This window comes from Nestor notabilis, unplaced genomic scaffold (genome assembly GCF_000696875.1).
Source record: "Nestor notabilis isolate BGI_N333 unplaced genomic scaffold, ASM69687v1 scaffold7893, whole genome shotgun sequence".
Taxonomy (NCBI): Eukaryota; Metazoa; Chordata; class Aves; order Psittaciformes; family Psittacidae; genus Nestor; species Nestor notabilis.
The window spans coordinates 1-25,990 of NW_009921456.1; the positions used below are offsets into that span (position 1 = coordinate 1).

At 35.6% G+C, this 25,990-nt stretch overlaps 1 protein-coding gene across 1 annotated transcript in view; it reads right to left on the reverse strand.

The window, feature by feature from the left end:
- Window positions 1-2,714: 2,714 nt before the first annotated feature.
- LOC104403111 (cadherin-10-like) overlaps window positions 2,715-25,990 on the reverse strand; it is a gene marked incomplete at its 3' end in the record, with an annotated part of 31,134 nt that continues 7,858 nt past the window's right edge. The window contains exons 2-8 of the mRNA XM_010011157.1: window positions 24,813-25,107; window positions 15,723-15,842; window positions 14,952-15,119; window positions 10,667-10,854; window positions 7,573-7,826; window positions 5,204-5,340; window positions 2,715-2,836 (exon numbers count right to left, since the gene is read on the reverse strand). Coding sequence (XP_010009459.1) covers window positions 2,715-2,836; window positions 5,204-5,340; window positions 7,573-7,826; window positions 10,667-10,854; window positions 14,952-15,119; window positions 15,723-15,842; window positions 24,813-25,107 — 1,284 coding nt within the window. The remainder of the gene's footprint in view (window positions 2,837-5,203; window positions 5,341-7,572; window positions 7,827-10,666; window positions 10,855-14,951; window positions 15,120-15,722; window positions 15,843-24,812; window positions 25,108-25,990) is intronic.

Below are 25,990 nucleotides of genomic sequence, written 5' to 3' on the forward strand. Positions count from 1 at the left end.
CGGCACCGGGAGGGACCCCGGTGGGGCGGGGGTTTCCTTGCAGCCCTGGAAAGGACCCTATGCTGCAGGAGATTTATCCTGAAGGACTGCTGCCTACGGGGAATACCCACACTGGAGTTAGGAAAAGTGTGAGGAGGAAGAAGTGGCAGAGAAGAGGAAGTAGAGGAATCAGCAGCAGTTGTCTTTTTCTCTCCCTCTCCCGTTGAGTGGCTGGGGGGGGGCCATGTCCAAGGTCAATTTATGCCTTCGTTTTCTTTTGGCAGGTCATTTACAACGGGAGAAGAAAGGGCCTGTCTTCTGACCATTACTACAGTGAAAATGAATATGTAGCAAAAACACTCAGCTTCCATGTACAATCTCTCTAAAGCAGGACTGAATTCTGCTTTCAGCGGTGGTTCCTGTCTTTTACCTTAAAGGATCTTTGGAAGTTGGCTGCTGAGCTGCCAGATGTGAGGCAGCTGGGAGCTGACAAAACCAGTGGGAATCCATCTGCCCAGATGCCCAGCTCCTGACTGTTTTCACCTAGGGGTGGAGGACAGCTGAACTTATTTGTGTACAGGACTATAGCAGTCTGAGAATTTCTCTCCTCATTCCTCTCAACTCCTACAGAGTCAGCCTTGTACAGTTCACATGAATGTCTGTGTCCCTTTATGCCATCACACCAAGACTGTCCTCATTTTTTAGGGGGCAAAAGAACAACCATCAAAATGACACACATCTCTATATATTACAGTGCGTGTCTGTATATGTATGTGTCTATATGTGTATATTCTATATTTACTTCTATACAAATCAAGTAACTGGAAATTTCAAGGGAAAATGGAACTGGAAAACTCATTAAAATGTCAGTAGGAGACGAAATATTTAAATGAATACCACAGAATTCATGAATGGTGAAATATAATAGTTTCAGCAATCTAACAGAAGATTTAAATTTGATCACAGATCAAAAATAATTATGAAGAGGTGAAAGGGAAAAAAAACCAGCATAAATGTGGAAGGAATCAAACTTAGAGAACCATGTTCAGTATGGATAGGTTGGATTCAGTCTCAAGACAGACTGAATTCCAAACTAACAAGTATAATTTATGATCTACCAGTAAGCAAGAAGAATATAGTTACAGTCAAATGGACTATTCATGTTATCTTACATTGCAATTCTTTCTTTTCCTGTGGATTTTTTTTTTTAACAATCACTTGCAACTTAGATTTTCTTAAAAAAAAAAAGTTTATAGCCATTTTAGTAAACTTAGCAGTTTTTTTCTGATAAAGGAGACACTACTGAGCTCTGTAATAATTTGAATAAACATTTATGGATATATAAACCTACTTAGGTTTTCATTTTACCCTTAAATGATTAATGTGGGTTTTTTCAAATTTTTAACTGACAGCTTTTTCTGAATGCAAAGAGAAAACCAGCATAATGCAAAAATAACTTTTATATTTAATTCTAAATTATACTGACCTGAATATTCTGCATAGCTCAGAAAAATTAGAGTTCCTCAAAATATGTCTATATGATAATATAATTTTCTATTGAACATTTCCTGTTCCCTCTATAGTCAGTCACCTGGACAGGGTAAGAATTGTGGTTTAATGTGTTTATTTTTTTACCCAGAATTCTTTTCACAAAACTGGAAGAGAAAAATTCAGTGCTTTTAATTTTTGAATTCTTAATCCACATCTCATATTGAAAATTATTAAATATTATTTTAGAATTTATAAAGGCACTGCAACTGTCAAAAGTTCTAGATGTTTAGCCAGTGATTTCTATTTACCTAACATCTTGAATTCTCTTGTAACTGTCATATGAGGCAAATGCCTTTGCTTAGTACCATGATATATCTTATGCTTTATAAACTTGGGCCTGTTCTAATTTCCAGCTGATACTACTTTAGAGAGAAGAATGGCAACCTGAATGTAAAATTTGTAATACAACCTTAATGCCCCACCTGCATGACTCAGACAGTTAAAATAAGCTGGCACTTTTCCCACATTCTGTTCAAAGGTGCTGAAATGGTTGCACTGAGGTATTACTGCTACAATTTTAAAGGATTTATTATTGGCTGACTGTACTCTTGAACATGCTGTGCTGCAATAGGAAAAAAGTTTTTTAACAGTTCTAATAAGCAGCTGCGTATTAGGAACTAGATAATAAGCAGCACAGCCATTACACTTAAATTGAAGCACACATTCTGTAGCCTCTAAGAGGCAAAACAAAGTTGCAAAGAAGTGTTACCAGTTCAAAAAATGTATGTTTTCACGTTTTTGGTGCTATAATAAAAGATGTCTAACATAAAAAAAAGGTGTGACAGATGTAAATGTATGTAATCACCATTAGCATGGATTGAAATATATCTGAATTATGTTATTTGATAGTTACTGAAAATATAGATCTAACATTTTATAGTTGCATGTAACATTTTACTTGGTGAAGATAATAACAAAACTAATTATGAACATGTCTCTTGGACATACCTAGTCAGAATTTAACAATAGTACAGGGCTAGGTAAAGGAAAGTGGTAATTCACACACCAGTGCTGTTGTAATATATTGATATTTCCCTCTAAGCCTCACCTACAGAGCTACTTTACTTTCACTTTTAACATTTCAAAAGCTATTTCGAACATGATTACTCCCCACTGACAGGCATGATCTACAGTTGAATGCCATAGCAAAACTGGATAATGGGAAGTGTTTATCAAAGGCATACCTGTCCAGCTCTTGCATTTTCACAGACAAAAGTATCATAGAATACTGCAAACTCTGGGGCATTGTCATTAACATCCAAAATTCTTACATAGACAGGAACACGAGTAGAATCTTTGGGGTTGTCTGACAGAAGAGAAAAAAAAAGAGTTTATTTTCCTACTAAAAGTTTTCTGATTTCTTTCTTACAAGTTTCATGAGCAACAGTCATAGAATCATAGAATGGTTAGGGTTAGAAAGGATCTTAAGATCATCCAGTTCCAAATCCTGCTGCTATGGGCAGGGAACTTATGCGAGATCAGGTATGAAACAGGTCAAAATATAGTATACAAACTGATACCAGGTAAGAATCAGACTTCCTGAAAAATAAGATGTTTTGCTTAGGGTAAAAAGTAAATTAAAAGTATTGGTATCTAGTGAGCAATTAAGATTTTTACATGAAAATAGGGACCACAACTGTTAACGATCTATGCAAATATAGTATATGAAAAGTATGCCCACTACTATAATGACAAATTTGGTTATTTGGTGGGTTCAAGAGTATTATTCTGCTGTAAGGTTTTTATTTTAAAATTATTTCTGATTTGTTTTGTTTCACACGGAAAAGATGCTACTGACTTTGTGCATTGTACCAGTTTTGGCTGAGGCAGAGTTCATTTAAACCATGACATGCATATATGTTTCGAAAAATTTTCAAGCCTGACTTTCCTCTCTTGTGCTTTAGTAAGGAAAGAGAAATTACATCAAAGCCAATGAAAGCATCCCCCAAATAATGTGGTAAAGAATTGATTAGAATCAGAGTTTTTATGTTTAAATTATCTTAAAAAATATGACCTTAGGTTAAGAAACAAGAATAGCAACCTCTCCCCTTTGCCAAATGCCAAATCTTTGTTATTATTTAAATGAGTTCTCATTAGTATAGGTTAATTCAGGAATAAAAGTGTCCTTGTTCTCACTTGCTGATCTAGTTGCCATACCAAGAATCTGAAATAATAGCCAAGAGTAAGAAAGGTGCAGGCATTCCTTGGAATTCTTCTGGATATGATTTTGAAACTTTAATCAAATGGGATAAGTAACAGTAGAGATGATTCAAAATGATGGATTTTGGGTTTTTTTTTTCTTCTCCTTTTAAGCTGCTTCAAATAAAACAGTAATCTTTCAGGAATAGCTCGCGTTAAGTTCGCTTGTTATTAATAACACTTTTGCTAAAGAGTGTGATGTGTATCTTTTTGATGTGTCAGGTTTCGGGCACTGTTTTTCATAGTCTTTTCCATTTTTGTACTAACTTTCCAAATAACTTCTGTTTGTAACACTGCTTTCCCATTGTGTCATGGTTTACAGGTAGAATTTTTAAGGTTTTAAAGACCTAAATCTCCCCATTCACATTTTTTTCCAAAACTGACATACCTCTGGAGCTTGCCAGCCACTCCAAGTAGGTCCAAAATGTAAATTTGTTCAAAGTATCCCGACAAGGAAATATGTTTAGCACTGTGATATAATCATACAAGGATACTAAGTTTTTTCGTTATATAAATACTTCTGAAAAGTATTTGTACAATGTCGGACAGCACTGTGAAGGATTGTAAGCTCAGGCCAATGCATTGCAAAGAAAGAAAAATAAAAGGAAAAGGCTTAAAAAAGCAAAAATACAGCTACCGGGTGTGCTCACTACAACCAGCCTATTAGCCTGGACTGTAGAAATGGGAACAGGCAGGCTGAGAGTGGTTAATTGCCTGAACACAACGTTCCAATTAGTTCCCTGCAGTGTAGCTCTTGCCAACCCTGTTTCACTGCTGATGAGCACTTTTTTCCTGGGGTTTTTTTTTTCTGGTTTTTTTTTTTTTTTTAGGGTAATACAGAATTAACCCTAAAATACCCCAGTCTCTCTGAAAGCAAGTGATCCTCACTAGCTGATTTAAAAAATCAGAGCTTTGTCCCTTACAAAATTTTCTGTTGGGTGATTATTATTTGTTAATAATGTAGCAGGTTTAGGAGGATCTCTGCTTTTCTATTTGTACTTTTAACATGAAAATATTCCAAGAAATGCTGCGGCATTGGGATGGAATTGAACATAACTTGTAAGATGTACTGATTGCAAGAACTGTAAGCGTAGATACCATAGGAAGAGATAATGAAATTATTTGTAAGAAAATAAGGAAAACAATAGAGACAAAACCATAGATGATCATCCTGACCTCTGCTACCTTAAGAGCAAAATCATGTCATTGTGCTCAAAGAAAAATAAGAAAACAGAATTATTTAATTGGGTAACATTTCGGAATGAACTTGAACATTAAAAATCGGTGTTGGATGTAGGTGAGAAAAAAACGCAACAAGGAGACAGCTGTTGTTAGCTACCCCCAATTTACTTTCCCAGAATATCTAATAGAAAGGAGCAGGAGGGAAGGAAGGGAGTGTTTTTCTCATGAAGTCACAGCTGTAACTTTGCAGGCTAAGGAAAACTGAAAGGATGAAGAGACCAAATTGGCTTACTGATCTCAGCTGCTATAACGCTAAGATTGTGCCATTGTGATATCTCACGGTCAAGTGGCTTAGAAGTATAGATGGACCCATTTCCAGAATGAATATTAAATATTCTGTCAAGGTCAGTGTGACGATCCAGAGAAAACCTAAATATGGATAAAGAAAGAAAAGGTATTGTCAAAATGATAGAAAATGGAAGAAAGCATACGTCAATACTGGTTTTAGGTTCTATGTATTACATTACAAAGGTTAGTTTTGAGAACACATATATTTAGTTTCTATAAACACTTATGAAAATTCTCAAGGTTAGTTCCATAGAATGAGGAATAAAAATTGCAAGAATTTAATAAATATACAATATATCTGAGCTTTTATAGACATATAAGAATCATAAAAAAAATCAGAATTTCAATATAACAACTACAGGATTTTTTAAACCTGAAAGGAAAATTGTCTTTGATGTTCCTTCAGACTGAGACTGACAGCTAATTTATGAGCTTTTCAAAATTACTGTTATAAGATCAGCTTCTGCACTTTAGGATGTATTAATTTACTAGAGCTCAAGTTAAAAAAAATCAAGTAAAGTTCACATACGGAACTTTCAGGAATATAGTGATGTCAAAGGACATTCTGTGTTGCTATAGTTGCTGTACTTCCACAGGCAAAACTTCTATTAATACAATATGTCAGAATGTACTTTTCTTTCTTTTTTTTCCATTTTTCCCTTTTTTTTCCATTTTTTTTTTAATTTTTTTTCTAATATTTAACACTGCTTTCAAAGTTAGGATTAAACCTTTGATTGTAGGATTATGGCAGAATTGGGCCAAATTAGAAAAACAGTTTGCTAGTACACTTTTACAGTGCAATAGAAACACTTGCTTATATTTCCATGAACTTTTATGAGTGATCTAAACAGTTCATTAAGTGTATCTGGTTTTATTTACAGTACTTAACTAAATTGAGCCAAACGAAAAAAAAAATCTATAATATGAAAATAATCTCTGTAACATTTTGGTGGGGTTTGTTTTCTCACTCCACCATGTACAATAACATAAATATGTATAACAAACAAAATGTCAACGAATTAGTGCAACAGAAAGCTGTTTCCACTCAATTTATAGAAAGCTGAACTTATAGTTTTAATAAACAGAAACTAATATTTTAAAATAAACAGAAAACCAGAAATAAAACCACAAACCTGAATCATTTTTACAACCTGAAGCTACAATATTTAATAGCAATATTAAAGTATTAGACAAGCTTCCCTAATTTCAAAATATGACAGTTTTCAAAATCCTTTTGTTTAAATGTTAACTGTTAATTTCTGGAGTAAACAGATAGTACTTTGTATTTAGTATTGATATCATAACAAGTAAAATCCTGTAAATACTTACTCTAAGTAGTTATTGTTTGAATGAATATACAAGGTTGTTTTGCAAGTTGAGGAACAGAGCAAATACTTAAGAGAGTTTGATCTGTGCTATGCAAATTGCTTTAAAGTTCTTGTCTTCAACTAGATAGCATTAAATGAAAGCTAAAGAAATGACTATACGATGAAGAGCCTTATCAAATATATCTTTGACTTTTTTCTTCAAGCAAAGTAAATCTAGGTTCAATTGTCCCTTTCACTTTTTAGAAATTTCTTGGCCCTTATTAGTGGTTTGCCTCACCTGCCTCTTCTAAATTTTCTATGGGAGAATGAAAAGAAACATAAACAAAACATAGGAAAATTACAGAAAATAATCTTTAGGTTGCTACTCTGTGTAAATAATAGTGATGATACCTGCCACACGTATCATCAATACTCAATTCACCAAGTTGTGTCATTAACAAATTAAATTAATGCTCCAAGTTTGTTCTTTTTCCAGTTACGATTTAGAAAATACAACTACTAAAACTGTTGGTTGCCTCATGCAATTAGAGTGGATAAAGATGTAATTCTAAGTTATTTTTATATTCTTCGATTTCAGAGGCTTGGTGTTGTCTCCTATATTTTCCATACACACAAATCACCATAGCAGAAAATTAGATTCAGTTTCATCTCCAGTTTTACCACCTGGGCATTTTTAAGAAGTATGTGGCGATTGACTTTAGAGTCAGTAAATAAGGTTATTTTGCCAGAATGTTGTTTTTGTACTTTTTTCAGTATTTCAAGACAACACACATCCAACTTGGATAGTGTTGCTTACCCGTTTCTTAAGGCTTATATATATATAGCAAAACAAACACACACATCCCACCGTCTCTCCCCGCCCTCCAAAAAAATATAGTTCACTATATTCAGCTAAGTGCAATGTAGCACGTAGCATCTAGTAGTAGTAGAAAAAAAAATAAAAGATACTAATCTTTCAATGTCTAATTTCTTACTGGAGTATTACCTTATTGGACTTGAGGCTGAATCAGGATCTCGTGCCATTACTGTTCCTATTATTGTTCCCAACTCAATATCTTCATGAACCTCAAAAAGGTAAGAAGATCTGCTGAAAATGGGAGGTTCATCTACATCTTCAACAGAGATTTTCACAATAGTTGTATCTTTGAAAGGCCCAAGATAATAGAAACGTGGATCCACATGAGTATTCTCAGCTTCTACTTTCAAGGTATAAAGTCGTCTTGTCTCATAGTCCAGTGGCTAAAAATGAAGATGATAAAATTCATTGAATTACATTACATATTGACAGATGTTGACTTATATACATGATGGAAACTGAAAAGGACTGAAGCTTTGTCAGATACAGCTTAAATTTTCCACAGCAGAGGGATAACTTTCTCTAGTAAAAACATTCCATTGTTTTTAGAAGTTCTTTTCCTAAATATTATTTGAATTATCATAACATCACCACCAAAATGATTTTTCAGTGCAAATCTACAAATTACTTAGTTATTTTTCAGTTGTTTCACAAGAATATGGATTTGAAATGATCATATAAGCATTTAAAATACTTGAAATATAGAATTAGAAATACTGACATTTCAGAACAAAGTAATTAATACTAATATTTCCCAGGAAATACTATAAACCCTTGGATGTACAAAATGGCCTGAGTATCCTCATTGTCAAACAAATGTAATTGGCCTTAAATATTAGCAATGTTTTATGTTTCTTTTAAGTAGGGGAAGGTGTGTCAAAGTTCTCAATATCTAGAGAAACAGTAAGAGCTTAATATTTTTCCTTTTCATTTAATTTAATGAATCCAACATCAGGGATTTTTTTTTTATTTTATTTTTTTTCCAAAATAGATTTGATATTTTTGTCAGCAGTTCATTTTTAAAATGGAAGAAGGAAAGGTTCAGGATTATAATTACAAACCATTTTGAGTAGTAAACAACCTTTATTCCTTCAAACTTTTCTGTCATAGATGAAAAGTGTTAGCTAATTAATGATACTGAGGAAATGAGCAAGCTGAGAATTTACTTTTCTGACACAAAGACGACTTCCTGAACTCCCCCAAAATCTCAAGGAGTTAACAAACTGATGGTTTTCGTTCACCAAAATGGGTGGTAGGAGACTTGGGGTTTTTTCTGCCTAACTGCTTTAAAATACAAATTAATGTTCATGGAAGATACTAGAAATTTAAATATTCCATATAAGAGCAGAAAGATGCAGTCCAGTGAAAGAAGAAGTTTCCCCATTGCCTCCAATATTTTTTTTCAAAAGTATTTAGAGCAGAAGGGAGAGTATCTATGAATATAACAGAAATGCAACACAGTGCTTCTATTTAACCTAGATCTGAGACTATTGGTATGTCTATAAAGTGCAGCATGCTACTGTTAAGGGATGCTGGTGTCAAGCCTGTAAGAAGCAATGTTAGTCCTCCTTTATTCTAATTAGCTGGCTTAATTTGCCAGAAGGTGTGCCATGAAGATGTAAACTTGCTATGAGTACATTCACATCCAGCTTGGACATATCTTCAGGCCATACTGCAAAACATAGATTATACAGGTATTCCAACGTATCACCAGTAATTAACAGAACTGTCCCAAATGTATGAAATTGTGGCAAAGCAATAATTTTGGCTGTGAGAACTTGTTCAGAAAAACTTGTACAGAAAAAGCTCCATTGCAGCAGGTATTAAATTCAGGCTTAGTAACCTATGGGCTCAGTAAAGGAACACAAGCCGTGGTTGTTCACCGCTAAAAACATAATGATAATCAGTCTGGAGAAATAATTAAAATATATTTCCATAAATGAACAAACTGAGCATATCTTCTTCCTTGCTAGCTAATGCTGTTTTCTCTGCTGTTTAAATAAACTACTTATTTATCAATATGAGAAAGCATCCTGAAAATTGCAAAGTGTGTCAGATTGCTAATGACAAAATGAGAAGATCTTGTTCATTAGTATTTTTGGTGAAGTTTTTGGAGCTGCTGTGTTATAACTTATGTTTTTTATTTTTTTTTTTGTGCTTGATCGAGTTATTAGGCTGCTTTTCCAAGACTATTGATTCAATATAACAGCAGTGTGGTTTTATTCAGTGTGAAAAAGGAGCATCTCAAGGGAAGCCTTTGCAAACTTCTAGGAAAGGAAAAATGATCAGACCCCAAACTCTGTATTTTAATTCCTTCCCAGATAAACTGCAATGCTGACTATAAACATAGAAGAAATGAGAGATTTAAAAGGCACGCACCGATCTTTGCAGAACTTACCTTTTCCTTGTTTGCCATATCAGGAGATGTTCAGATATATTTTATAGTAGTGTTTAATTCGCTGTTCTGTGCTTAAGGAGATTTATTTTAAAAGTTAATATAAACAGTATTTTATGTTAGAAAAACTGCCTGAACTCTTCAGAAACACATCTCAAAATCTGTAAGAGAAGGACCAAGGGATTTCTGGAAGGGAAATTCATTTGAGAAATTGTTGAGGAGCAGGTGAATTGCATTTCTAAGTGTGAAATCTTACACCTCTGGAAGTGCTTTGACATGCAAGACAGAGGGCAAAGCTAAAGCTAGCCCTGAAACAGGGACACTGTCGTTATTCACTGCTCACATGTTAACCAGCTGACATGTTGGAAACAGGAGTAAGACAATATAGCTTGCTACTCCACTTCTGTGAGTGTGTTTGAGTTCTGGCATACAATGGTAACCTCACTTGATGAGAGTATCCTAGATCAGGAAAACATGTCTCACCGTAGTGAGTGAACTTCATATTGCTTGCTGAAGAAAATAGGATACGTGAATAGTAAAGAAGTGTATTTGAAATCAGAGAAATTATTAGTACCAACACATTTGGAATGGGCCATTTTTTATGTACTTTTCTGGCAATAATGCTTTAAATCTATGCTGCATCTCAGATATTGTTACCACGTGTTACGGTTCATCTTAAAAGGAAATAGTACCTCACTGAGGGGGGATGCTTGCAAACATTAAGCAGTTAGAACGTGTTATCTTATAATCTAAACCCTTTTTTTGCAATGAACATTTGTGGCATAACATTGACACAAAAATCATTTAATGAATGTTGTTAACAGACACCTTTCTCACAGTTATGATGCCTTCCTGTGTGTCCTTTTGTGTCACAATATCAAACATATCTGTTCCATCGCCATCTATTATTCTGTACTCTACTTCTGCATTTTTTCCTGTGTCTGCATCTGTGGCTTTGACGCTTCCAATGGCTGTCCCAACTGGGGAGGACTCGGGGATGCGGAGGTGGATGGTACCTGGCAAAGAGACAAAGAACCACTCAGAAGCCCCATAGGTGTTAAGTAACATTGCATCACATAGTAGCTGATAACATATTGTTGTGTATCTTTTATTCTAGAGAACTTGTCAATTAATACCAGAGGGTGGGCAAAATGTAAGGCAGAGAACAATGCAGAAGAAAACTTTAGGTAAAAGATTGAAAATAAAATCATAGGAAACCAAATTAATTGAAAAATAATATTGAAAAGGACCCCTATTCTATCTCAAAGAAAAATCAGCTAAGTCTGTACTCTTCTGGTCTATGTCATCCCAGAAACATAATCTGAAAAGATTGTTTTTTGTTCTTTTCAGGCTTCACTCTGCCTTTTTTCCCTTAATATCTAAAGGTATTTGTTTACCTTCGGGATACACCTATATGGATATATACATTTATATTTGGGATACAATAGATTTTACATCTATTTTATCATGGAAGCAATACAAAGAACAGAATCGCCTTCTCTGGCCAAGTCTAAGCAGCAGACTGACATTTCAGCTTTCAAATTTAGATAGTCAGATACAATATTAAATAAATTTGAATAACATCTTAATGCAGGATAGGTTTTTGAAAATCCACAAGCAGACAGTATGCCTACACTTGTTAAACCAGTTAATTCATACTTAAATAAGGCTTATGAATATTGCCATTTTAGTTTTGTGCTACTTTTCTAGCTCAGTTGTATCCCTTTATTGTGGTGTCGTAGAGCTGATAAAAAACATAGGAATAAACCTGTCACCATTCAGACATGCTGCAATAAATTGAAATAAATATCTTACCATACATTTTAGTATTCTATGTCTTAGCCTTACTGTGAAAACTGTAAATAAGGGTTGAGATCTTTGGTCCCATCTGCCAGAACATACGGTAGGAAAACACGTGGGACACATTATGCACTATGAAGAACTGTCAGAAAAAGATTTTTAAATGAATGCAGATACAGCTGTCATTACAAAGATGAAAGATAAATCATCAAAGCTCTACTGAAAAACATTTTCTTCTCTATCCTTAGTTAACTGTTCCAAGATTTGCTGTTTTACTTAGAGACTTCCTATGGTAAGTAAGGTGAGTTAGAAAGACAGTGAAACACAAAACACGAAAGTGGAAGTGGTAAAGGCCAGCAACCACAACAGAAAAAAGTTGAACAGGCTACCCAAAAGACAGCACATTTATAAGTCATTACAAATAAGAAGTACAGAAAAGTACATAAAGCGAGTCGTTAGTTTTGTGCAATCACGAAGAATCATAGGCAGAGAGCATTGGCAAAGCAGAACAGGAAGACCACTGGCAACATGATCTTGTAGTATCTTCAGAAAAGCACAGGTAAGTCATGTGAAGATTGTGTCTCTCAATAGACTGTATTACAAACAGGCTACAGAGTGACGTAGGAACTGTTTTTGTTTTGGAGAATATTCACTGAAAAAAAAACTATTATTTGTTGGGACATTGAGACTTTTTCTCATTCTACAGAACTGTTTTTGTCTGTTTCATTATGCTGTAGTTTGCCAACACTAACAAAAACACCAAAACCAAAAACAGAAACAAAAACCCAAAACCCCAGCAAACTTAAAAAAAAAAAAAACCAAACCGCACATTCACATTTGTAATTAGATGTTGAATGAAAAATATTGAAATTTTGTTTCTTCATATAATTTATTTAGGCAGCTTTTGACATGAAATTGATATACTTTATGGCCACATGCACTCCACATTCTAATTATATGATTTTTATTTTTTTTTCTCAGTTACATTTTGGTGTTTCCGTTGAGTGATTTATCTTGCATTTGCTCTGACATTTTCATTACCTTTCTCTAATACCTAAATCTGTGTACTTTGCTATGTTAGTGTATAATCTCTCTGTAATCGCCTGATGGTTAAAAAAAACAAACCAAAACCAGAAGATAATGCCCTCTGCTCTTCTTTAGTATTTATTCAGTACTGTGAACCTATGATGAAAGACCACCTTTTTTCCCAATTAATATTTATATGTTATAATTAGTTTTATGGTGTGTCAACATTCCCCACATTTTCTTCTGGTGTTTAAAACTACAACCCTAAGCTATGCTTTTGTGGACACTACTTTGACTCCAACTGCAATAACCAGCTTTACAAAGTGGTAATTGCTCATATCTTGAACTACGAACAAGGTAGTTGAAACAGAGAGTGAAAATAACCAGAAACCTATAATCTAAAAGATAATTTTATAACTAATCTATCCATTTATAGAAATCTTCACTATAGAAATCTTCACCATAGTGTGAAAGACTTTGTTTTATTATTTTTGTCACTGAAGATATTTAATGCATCGACTAAGTGTCGGATGCAGTGCAGCTTTAGACACTGTATCAGAACACAAACTATACCAGACTAAAATTATTCTTGCAAAACTCTGCTGTCCACCCTTTTTCTCTCACGTCTTCCTCAAAGAGAGTAATTGTTTGCATTTACTCCAGTGAGGAATGTTCTTTCATTTTCTATCAATCAGGAATAAAAATGGGAGGAATCAAGGAAAGGAAAAGATTTTCCATATCCTGAGGGGAGTGAAAATCAGCTGGAAGATTAAAGTCTATGCACTTGTGTCTGTAAATACTTCAGTCAGTCGTAAAGAATGAAAAATTAATCTTATTCATGTTTACCCTTCTTCCCATTTACTCTTGAATAGGCATACAATGTAAAGATGGATATTTTTATAGAGTAAAACAGGCTATAGTCTCACAGAAGATCCAATTTGCTATAACTCAGATGCACTGTGTTTCAGTCAGACTCAGGCTCTGAAGTCTATAAACAACTTTTTCCATTTTCCATTTTTTCCATTTATCATTGGCCAACACCATCTACTTACTTCTAACAACACCTGGAATATTACAGTTGAAACGAAGATCCAATATCTGCTACATCAGATCCTTATCTGACTCAAATATGATGTTGGACTGCCAGATAAGTCAAGTAAAATTGGTCTAGAAAGTTGATTCTATCATTCTAAGTATTAATTTAATGCAGTGTTTAAGAAACAAGAACAAAGGCCGAGCCCAGATGGGAGTACCATCATTCCTTGCCTCCGTGGCACTCAAATTACCATAATCCTCTATATGCAAGGGGAACAAGACAAATTGTAAATCAAAAAGTTGTGGAAATACCAAGAACATAAAATTACAAGTTACCAATAAATTCTGTCCACAATAAGGTCTGTGAGGAAATGCACAAACTGTAGGTATTCAATTGTTCATGATTTTGATATGAAATCATGTGGTTGTAAACATCTTAGCTAAACACATATATATTAACTACAATGCCAACATGAACAAAATTGCATACTGCATTTGTGCTGCAAAGAGCATGTAAAAATCAGAATAATTTGAAGTTGATTTTGTTATTTTGAACCTGAAGTCTGATCATCAGTAACTAGTGGATTCAGTAGAGTTATACTGAATTAAAAATAGGTGGTGAGGATAGAGACCAAGATTGTTTTTATATTTTAGTTTGAGGATACGCAGTCTTAACAGATGTACTATCGGAAGCTAAACAGCATTATAAAAAGCATTGGTAAACTTAAGCTGTTAAAAAAAAAAGTTAAATGCCTCTAACTTTGGGAAATTTTCTATTAGGTTTTGTAGCACTGTAACTGAAAAAGTACAAATCTGCCTTATTCCCTTCAAGCAATTTCTTTTCCACATTCTTCATGATTAAATATTTAAGCAGATACTACAATTCAAACATTTCTGAATATTTAGAATTACTACATGTTTTATTTTCCAGTGGGGGAGTGTGTAGGATTTAAGCAATAGGTAAGGAAAAAGAACATTGCTCTAATGCTCTTACAAGTTCACCTACCACTCCCTCCCATAGTACTGGAAAGTGTTCCAGGTTTCCTGCAGTTATATTTGATCATGTAACGAACAAGCAAATGCTGTAACATTTAATATATTGCTTTAATAATAGTGAATAAATCAGTACATAAGCCTTTTGTTCATGTGTGCCCCATAATCTAGATTTACTCTAAATTAAACCAGATGGTGATTGCTTAACTCTTTAGTTTGAAGCTCTTACAGTGCCAGGCAACTATTAAATGCAGCTTACTCTGGGGGAATCGAGGTGGATTGTCGTTGACATCAGTCAAAGTGATGTTGACAGTGGTGGTTCCTGATAATCCACCCATCTGGCCTCCCATGTCCTTTGCCTGGATAACTACTTGGTATTGCTCCCTGTTCTCTCTGTTCATGTTTGGCAAAGCAGTCCTGATGATGCCTTAAATAAATAAATAATAATAAAAATGTTAACAATCTCTTTATTTTTGATGTGCAGCAATCTGATGCATCTATTTTGTATTAGTCTGTGAATATTCACATTTTAAGGTCCAAATTTCTGTTCATAGGCTTTATAAATAGCCTTCAGTACAGGCTATCTCTTTGTTAAACAAATTTGCTCTACATCATAGCTCCCTTTCCAGTTTACATTTCATGCTAAAAATGATTCAAGGTATTTATGCACAAGGTTCATGAGTAGAAAGAACATCTTTTATTAGCCCAAGTAGAACCATTAAGAAAAAAAAAGAACAACATCTTCTAGGACACAAATCTTTATTCTTGCTTTTATCAGAAATGTTGCTACTTAGATCCTAAGCTATCAATAGTATCACTGTAAAGTTATTTATAATTCATAATATCAGCTGTAATAACTCTGAAGTTTTTGTATTTATTATAAGAATTATAGATTATGAGAAAAAAAGCAAGACAGATTGTTTCATTTCAGTTAGGTTTTTTTAAATAATATTTTTTAGGTGACATAAGATTTTCAAAATGAAAAAAGTCAACACTTTATGCTAATGGAAATAATGACCATTTTCCTCACCTGTTTCTGGTTCCACAGAGAAATATGGCTGTCCCTGAAGTATGCTGTAAATTACTCTGGCACTGTTTCCATATGAAGGGTCATCGGCATCAGTAGCTGTAACTTGCACCACAGATGTACCTGAAACATCCAAAACCAACTTAGTTACACATGGTACTAGGTGGAGGTCCAAGACCATCATTTTCCATCCAAGCAGACTACAAAGAAAATTTCTAATAATGTTGATTGGACTTCTCAGATATATTTATCTATAGTAACTTCAGTACATTCGTCTCTATTTCCTACGTAAATTGAACCAGAACTTGCCTAATCCCACAAGTGTGCACAAATATAGACTGGGCAGAGATTGGATTACAAGCAGTCTTGAAGAGAAGATGTTGGGGGTGTTTATCAACAAGAAGCTCAACATGAGCCACCAGTGTGCACCTGCAGCCCAGGAAGCCAACCTCATCCTGGACTGCAGGTCGAAATCATGCCCCTGTACTCCACTCCCATAAGACCTCACCTGGAGTACTGTGTTCAAATCTGGAGCCCCTGAAAAAATGACATGGATCTGCTTGAGTGAGTCCAGAGAAGGGCCATGAAGATGATCAGAGGGCTGGAGCACCTCTCCTAACAAGACAGGCTGAGAGAGCTGGGTTGTTCAGTCTGGAGAAGAGAAGGCTGAGGGGAGACCTTGTAACAGTCTTCCAGTACCTAAAAGGGGCCTACAAGAAATCTGGAGAGGGACTTTCTAGCCGGAGAAGGACTTTTTACAAGGGCATGTATGGATAGAACAAGGGGGAATGGTTTTAACCTAAAAGATTCAGATTAGATATAAGAAAGAAATGCTTTACTGTGATGGTGATGAATCAGTGGAACGACTTGCCCAGAGAATTTGTGGCTGCCCCATCCCTGAAGTGTTCAAGGCCAGGCTGGATGAGGCTTTGAGTAACCTGGTCTAGTGGAAGGTGTCCTTGCCCATGGAAGGGGGGTTGGAACTAGATGATATTTAAGGTCCTTTCCAACCCAAACTATTCTATGATTCTATGAAAATAAATCTTAAACAATTGTATTTGCTATGTAATAAGATGCGTGTAATAGTTACTGCTGCCTTAGTCATAATACACATATTAATTAGTGCAGTACACATACACAAGAAACAGAACAAATCATATCAGCTGTCCTCTCTAGCTGCAGTAGCATATATATATATATATATATATATATACACACACGCATGGCTGCATATACTCCCACTAAAATCTATCACGCACTTCTGAAAACTGTGTGGTCCTTTTCCCTTTAACGTCTGTGTGAAGAGATTTGGGCTCCTTAATTTCATCACTCATTGTCATGGTTCAAGCCCAGCCAGCAACTTGGAACCACGCAGCCACTGGCTCACTCCCCCGCTTTTTCCTCCTCCCCCAGCTTCTGGAGGGATGGGGAGGAAAATCGGAGGAATGTAACTCCCACGGGTTGAGATAACAGCACTCCAGTAACTAAGGTACAATACAAACCACTACTGCTACCAATAATAATGATAAGAGAAATAACAAGGGGAGAGGACACAACCACTCACCACCCGCCAACCGATACCCAGGCAGACCCGAGCAGCGATCTGGGCCTTCCAGGTAACTCCCCCCAGTTTATATACTGGGCATGACGTGCTGTGGTATGGAATAGCCCTTTGGCCAGTTTGGGTCAGGTGTCCTGCCTCTGCTTCCTCCTGGCTTCCCCTCCTCCCTGGCAGAGCATGAGACTGAGAGAAGTCCTTGGTCAGAGTAAACATTACTTAGCAACAACTAAAAACATCGGTGTTATCTGCGTTGTTCCCAGACTGAAAGTCAAAAACACAGCACTGCACCAGCTACTAAGAAGGAGAAAAAAATGACTGCTGTAGCTGAACCCAGGACACTCATACAGCATGGTTTACTCAGTGGGTTGTGCTCAGGGTAATGCATATCCCATTACCCAAAAGCAGTAAGGATGAAGTATACTTTTAATGTTGCCTCAGCTCTCTGGCTTTTGCTTCCACCAGTCAGGTACCTGATAGGAAAAGTACAAGGGCAATGCTAGACTTCTGCGTTCCATTCAGGAAGCAGAAGTCACCACTTTCATTTTGGCTGTTGCTCGTAAGAGGAAGAGAAACATGCTCCCTAGGCTTACACTGAGGAATGAGTGATTCTTACAAAAAACCTAACTGAAACCATGCGAAGAAGGTAACAGGAGTATATCAGTATATGCGTTATATTGTGCACATCAGCTGTCAAACCATCAGCTTGCCTTGCTTGCTTCAGTTCACTGAAGTCACTGAAGATGCTAAATACTATAAATACACTGATCTAGTCACAAACCCTGACCAGAAATCTGAAGACACTGAATATGATCAGTCCTTTTGAGGTTTAACAGCTGCAGCGTCAGTGTGACTTAGCCAGCACTACCAGGTATGGGTGTCGCTCTGTCTCTTACATAGGTTCAGGTTGCTTCTGATGAAGTTTGTAAGAGACTAATCTGAACTCTATAGGACTGCATAAAGGAGACAGTGATGTGGACAATCTGGAACATATAACAGCATTACAGCAGCTATGTTATTAGTAAGACCTATGAATTCTGTAATTTTCTCCTTGTATACTTGCAAATTTATTATACAGTAAACTAGAACTATATGGTGATGAACTAAGCCCAGAAATACAGTCATTTGTCAGATTATTGTAGTTCTCAGGAGGCATATTTTAACATAATTTTAATTATAATGTTTGAATCTCCCTAGGGTCTGGTACTATAATAGTAATTAATGCATTTGGTCCTTTTTAATGTGTTCTTAGCAAGCATCTTTGAACACCATACCTTAATGACTTTGACCTTACAATGTAGACAAATTAGATAATAATCACTGAAGATAATTAACTAGAAAAAGAATCCACAGAATATTCATTGTAAAGCAGAATTTGAAACTTATATTTCCTTTTCCTTACTCCCAATTGAGTTATGTGATATTTAACTAGAGCATGTACCCTCCATAGTAAATTATCCATACAAATAACAAGTTGAATTAATAGAAATTTTCTGCTCTTTCTAGTGGAAAAGAGAGGAAATAATAACACATGTACTCCCCCTAAAACAAACTGTTTAATGCAGCAGAATAACAGAGAAGAAGTGGAAAGGGCTCAATTTTCAGAGAAATCAATGCCAGAAAGGTCTTTGGCTACATGTACTCCTGTAACTTTGAAAACAATAAGCTGGAAGCAAGTATGTCAATGGATATTTCCAATTCTTTTATGATGTTCCTTTTAAAGAAAAAATGTTTAATCTTGGGTTGGGTTTTGGTTTTTTTTTTTTGTTTGGTTGGAATTTATTTCCTTTTTTGTCTCCTCTCCTGATGGTAGGATTTGTGTGCAGAGCAAAATCAGAGTTTGTAAAAAATCTAAAAATGTAATATAATATTTTGGGTTTTCAAAACCTGTCGTTATTGATATTATATAATTACAAGTCAGCAAATGCAAAGGGTTTGGTGAGGTAACTGTAAAAAGAAAAAATATTTGTTTATAGGAAAAAAGAAGGAAGTACTGTAAGATAAATGCTATGGCAGAAAGGACTAAGGATTGGGAATGGTGGAATAGCATTAATGAGGGAGTGTACAAAAACCCCTATGGAGACAGCCAAGCAATAGTAGCTCTAAATGCTGTCTAAAGAGAAAGGCAAAAAGGTAACCACAGATAGAGATGACATGCTAACTGCAGGACACCCAACCTGTAACTCACATGTAAACCCAGAGAGAGATTACATTTTATGAGGCATATATTGATATCACTAAGTCAGAAGCCAAAGAGACCAGCGGGCGAACATGACACATAGTAGAAACAGTCCTGAGGATATGGGATGCAATAAAGATAAGGAATGATTAGAAATACATAGGCTACAAGAGATGAATAGAGAAACAGCAACAAATAAAAGAAAGTATGTGATGATTAAAAAAGAAAAAAAAAGAAAAAAAAAGAAAAAAAAAGAAGTCTAACTAGCAGGAAGTTCTGAAAGCTTGTCTAAAAGATACTAATAGGCAAAATCCACAGGAAAAGCTGTATGGAGGAAAATAGACTGATCTGCAGTACTGAAAATAAACCTTCAAATGTGCAGAAAGAGATAGGTGAAGAATATGATGGACAGAAGATTTCTGTTAAAACCATAAGAATATTCTGAATTACAAACTTCAAAAGTAAGGAAAAGAAAAAAGTCAAAGAAAAGAAATTATCCAGTAATCATACAAAGACTTAGAAGAACAGAATGTCTTTGAGGATACTGACCCAGGTGCAAGATCCTGAAGTTGGCCCATTTACCTCTGTCTTTACTATGATTAATGAGCAGCAAGAAAAAGATGAACAAGACAAAAAAGAATTAATGAGCCTTCCTCAAAACACTGTATTTGGCAGTAGAAATAGCCACATTCTCAGGTATACATCTGACTAATACCACAGCTTGAGGAAGAAATAAAGAATTCTGCTTGAGGTCTGAAAGAGGCTAGTGTACGGCTACATCATAATTTGATAACTCAAGGATGCGGGCAGATGGAATAGATAAAGACTTAATAGTCTCTCACCTCCTGGCCCCCTTTATATTACCTTATAGTACACAGCATTGTAGGATGAAGCAAACCCTGTACTCTGAGGGGTGCACAGATTTCAACTTTTTCAAGCTGATGTGCTTCTTGCACATTTTTGTAACTTGCACACTTCTTTCGATGCTTTTGGTGAAGAAAGAAGGAGAAAATTAGGAAATAATAGCCTTCATTTATGAATTAGTAATGAAATACTGGTGATTAAAAGTTTACCAATTTAATAGGTTATTAAGAAACAGAGATGTGGTATACTGATGAACGATACGTGCAATCTTGCTGAAAACGTAAGAAGATAAATCCAGTATCTCTGAACTCCAGCTTTTATCTGCATTATACAATGTCACTCTAAAAGCAATGAGGCATACAAGTAAACTTACATAGTAAGATATGCTACAGTGTCTTCTTTCTGGTATTCAGGTAAGTGCATACAGAACATTTCATCACTGTGGTTGAAGTACAAATGTGTATAAACAGACAACACAGTTGCAAACCTGCAGAATAGCTCACTATTTTATTGACACTTCTTAAAATAGAGATAAGAAGGGACCCATAAGGATCATCAAGTCCAACATCCTGCTCCTTGCTGGATTACCTAAAACTAAAGCTTATTACTAAGAGCATCATCCAGACACTCCTTGAACTCTTGACAGGTTTGGAGCCATGACCACTTTCCTGGGGAGCCTGTCCCAGTGACTGTGTACCCTCACTTTCCCTGGTGCTGCTTCATTAAATTTCCTCATGTCCTATTATAGTTCACTAGAGAGAGATCAGCACCTCTTCCCTCACTGACTCCTGTAAGGAAATTGTAGACTTCGGTGAGGTCGGTCACCTCTCAGCCTTCCTTCTTCAAGCTGAACAAACCAAGCGACCTCAGCTGCTCCATGTAAGTCTTGCCCTCAGGACCTTTCACCATCTTGGTTGTCCCCCTCTGAATACAATCACAGTGTGATGCCTTTCTTACACTGAGGTACCCAAAACTGCACATAGAACTCAAGGTGATGCCACACCAGTGTACGGTAGAGTGGGACAATCGCTTCCCTCATCCAGTAAGCTGCGCTGTGCTTGATGCGTCCCAGGACATGGTTGGCCCTTTTGACTGCCAGGGCACACGGTTGACTCACATTCAACTTGTCGTCGATGCAAACCCCTGGATGTCTTTCCATAGGGCTACTCTCCCAATTTGTATGCATAACCAGGATTATTCCATCCCAGGTGTAAAATCTTTCGCTTGCTGTGGTTAAGTTTTATATGATTGGTGACTGCTCAGCTCTCTACCTTGTAAGGTAAGACCTCTCTACCCTTAAGGATTCCAGCTCCTCCTAGTTTAGTATCATCGGCAAACTTACTTAATGTAATTTGACTCCTGCATACAAAACATTTCTGAAAACATTAAAGCGCACTGGCTTTAAAATTGAGCCCTGGGGAACCCCTTTGGTGACTAGCCCTGAAATAACCCCATTTACTGTAACACTTTGAGCCTGACTTGTCAGTCAATTGCTCACTCAGTGTATTATGGACTTGTCTAGCTGTGTGCTGGACAGTTTATCCATAATTTTACGGGGCAATGAAGTGAGACAGGTCTGTAATTTCCAGGGTCTTCCTTCTTTCCCATCTTGAAAACTATGACATTTCTATTCTTTCAGTCAATTGGGACCTCTTCAAACTTCCAAGACTGAAGAAGATTCCCAAATTTCTTATGAATTCTGTTTGCCTCAAAAGTTCTATGCAGTGGGTGCTTTTAGAACATTTCTCCCCTTCTCCATTTAGCCTTTAGTTTTGAGATTAGAGAGTAGATTTTTTTAAGTTGGAAAATTCAGTCAGAAGTGAATGAACTTTGAGGAATACCATTTAAAATCATGTCATCCACTCATGGACCACAGATGAACACATGCCTCTAGGGATCAGCCATAAAACTAAAACCCAATTCTACCTACGAGATAGTCAGTAGTCTAGCAGCTGAATTACCACATTTATGAAATTCAGGAACATGGTAGATTTTAACCTAGTTACAATTGTCTAAATCATGGTAATTTTATTGACAGAACAGTCTATTTGTTTCAGCACAGATATTTGGGCAAGATACAGGGTTGCTACTGTAAATATATTCAAGATTATATTTTTTTTTTCTTAAGTATCATCCTGGGTTCAGCTGTAACAGTTATTTTTCTCCTTCCTAGTAGCTGGTGCTGTGCTGTGTTTTGGCTTTAGTTGGACAACAGTGCTGATAACACACCAATATTTTAGATATTGCTAAGTAATGCTCACTCTGATCAAGGACTTTTCAGTCTCTCATGCTCTGACAGTGAGGAGGGGCACAAGAAGCCAGGAGGAAGCAGAGACAGGACACCTGACCCAAACTAGCCAAAGGGATATTCCATACCACAGCATGTCATGCCCAGTATATAAACTGGGGGAGTTACCCAGAAGGCCCAGATTGCTGCTCGGATTTGTCTGGGTATCAGTCGGCAGATGGTGAGCAATTGTACCGTGCATCACTCATCATTGCTGTTTATTGTTTTTTGTTTTGTTTTGTTTTGTTTTTTCCCTTTCCTTTTTAGTTTTATGTTCTCTCTCCTTGTTATTTCCCTATCATTATTAGTAACAGTAGTAGTAGTTTTATATTATACTTAAGTTACCGGACTGTTCTTACCTCAGTCCATGGGGTTTATATTCTTCCACCCAGAGATGGGGGGGAAGGAGGGAGTAAGCAAGCGGCAGCATGGTTCTGAGTTACCAGCTGGGCTTAAACAATGACAGCTATCAATCAGTGTAATTTTGGGGATATTTTGCACTTTCAAATTTTCATGATGTATGTGGATGTACAGATAGTCTGGAACCCTGCATCCTGAGTATTTTAGAATCATTGAAATAATGTCTTGGATATTTGAGAACACTTAAGAAAAAGATGATCTGTCTGGAACTGAGACTGACAAAAGTAGGAATAAACACATCATAAACGAATGTTATAAAATAGCATAGTATTTAATGAACACACTGAATCATTTTCATAAAATTTTTCCTTGAGTATTTTAAGCAATGCCTTCTGGAGCTTATAGAAAGAACATAAGAATTAAAGTAGAAGCTTTAAGACATCTTTGCCATATGCTTCTCTAGAAAACGTAGCAATGCTCTTTCAAGATGTTCTGCCTGAAGCTATATACATTTATGGAAATGCATGATTCTAGAGAACTGATCAGTAAATAAATAAATCAGTATTAAATTTTGTCTATTTTGGAACAGTAAAGAGAGAAGACTTTTCAGTTTTTCTTCTTATGTGGACTAGTTCAATGGGATTCCAGCATGGCCCTGTGCAATCATCTAATAGATTTCTAGATTTCTTCCTCAATCTTTTTTTATTTTATTTTATTTTATTTTTCCTTTATATTGAAGCCTGCTTGATGAATGTTCAGACTTTTAAAAATTATTCAATCACAAACTAAAAGCAGATTGAAATACCTTATTAAGAATAGAAACACACATTGCCGCACAGTTTGCTGGGGCCATTCTCTTTCAGTAATTACGTATTTTCTTGCTCTTTTAACACTTTCAGAAGCCCATGACACTAAGTACTAAAACTTCAATACTTGTACATATGAAACTCTTTTATCTAGTTCAAACAGTGATAGTAATTAAAATTGTAATAATGGCCAAAACACCTATTGAAGTTAGTGTGTGTTTTCTGAATATTTAGAACTTAGTATTATATCTGCAGTTATAAAATGAATAAATGAATGTAAATTTTTAGAAAGAAACTACATGTTTTTACGCTTTTTAAAATCTTGCTAAAGAATCGTATGTACTAATTAATAATAGTTCATATTCCAAAATGCCACTGTTTATGAATCTGACCAGCTGGCATGATCTAGGCCACAACTTTGTAGCTAAGAACTGAAAACACATTGAAAACAGAAGAAAGATTAACTCAAGCAGCTGTTTAAGATCTGTGAAGCTGCCATTCATGAGTGAATTAAGGGAGGAACTGAAAGAACAAGAGGATTTGTCCATACACTAAAAAACTGAAAGCAAAGAGAATAAAGAGGCTGTTTGTGTTCAGGCAATGTATCAACAGTACATGACTAAACATGGAACTCCCTCACCCACAGAAAGTGAAATTGGAGACAGCTCTCCATTCAGTACTTACCACTGGGGACCTCCAGGGAACATGAAAGAAAAAAATTATTGAGCTTTCAGCACACTAATTTAGTGATTTTATTTTAACAGTTCTTCAGGAGGAGAGTAATTCACCAGTGACTACTTTCTATTTATATTTATGTTCCAAATCACTGTAAATTAGTAATTTAAATAGTCCAAGTACAAATAGATCTCAAAACACAAAAATGTCTTTCTGGGTGCAATTCCAATATTTGAACAAACATATCACATGAAAAATACTTCACCCATCAGGCAGAATTCTGAGCATGACTGACTTTTCAGAGGATGGAGAATCTATTCATCCAGCGACATAGCACATATATGTCTCAGTATAAAGCACTCACCCACTACTGACATTTCAGGAACACTAGCAGTGTAAATTTCTTCTGGAAATGTTGGTTCATTGTCATTGATGTCATGGATTTTGATGACAAATTCAGATTCAGGTTCCACTGGTCTCAGAGTTCTTCTATTAATAGCCTGGGCACGCAGGGTGTAAAAGGCTTTCTCTTCCCTGTCAATTCTCCGAGTAGCATGAATGTCACCTGTTTTCTCATCAATTATAAAAAGAGTACCAGCCCCATCTCCTGATAAAATGTATTTTAGGGATCCATCTCCCTTGTCCTGATCAGAATGAAGCTGAAAAGGAAGAAAAAATAGAGCATTTTATTTAGAAGTTGTTTATTTGTTTTTAAAATAATTATTCTAAATAATATTAATTATTAAGTAATTCTGTGTACAACAAACACATTTAATACCAACAAAACACAGTAATCTTCAGTCACCATTGACTGGCACTCATGATGACATACCGAAGCATTTGTTTTCTAACAGCTCCAAGAATCTTTTGACTTGACCATTGTGGCAGCTTTTAGCTTTGCAGCAACACCTGTTCTCTGCTAAGAAACCTTTGCACCACAATTCTTAAAGAAGATTTTTATGTTAATATTGGCCTTTTTCTTCTTTGAAGAGATCCTATTAAAAATTTCCAACCTGCTGTGCTAGTTGCAAATTCACTAAGTAGATAAAGAACATGACAGAATACATGACAATTAAGGAAAATAGAACAACTGGTTCAATGTCATACTAATTTAAAAAAAATAATAACATTCATATTATTTTCATTTCTCCTAAATTGGAGAACATTTCATTTCAAGTTATTATCATTTTCACTCCATCAACTAATGTAGGTAGCCTAAAGGAAAGAAATAAATTTATTAAGAATTCAGTATTGATTTAATACTCATTATGTAAGTAATATAAAGCTTAACTTCATCTCTTAATGACCTGTACTACTGACTGATTTTAGTACACCCATAACAAAAAAAAAAATAATCAATATTACATTGCTTTGTTCAGTACAGTAATGTGGTTGGCTCATTTGAGCTTTTGCATACACTTACCATAACATCTGTTGGAAAGTTCCTTCCAATTTCATTGATTGCATAATTAACTGAAAGAATTTGGCATTCAGATTTATTTTCAGCAAGAAATGTATACTTTTTTATTTTGGGGTTCAGCA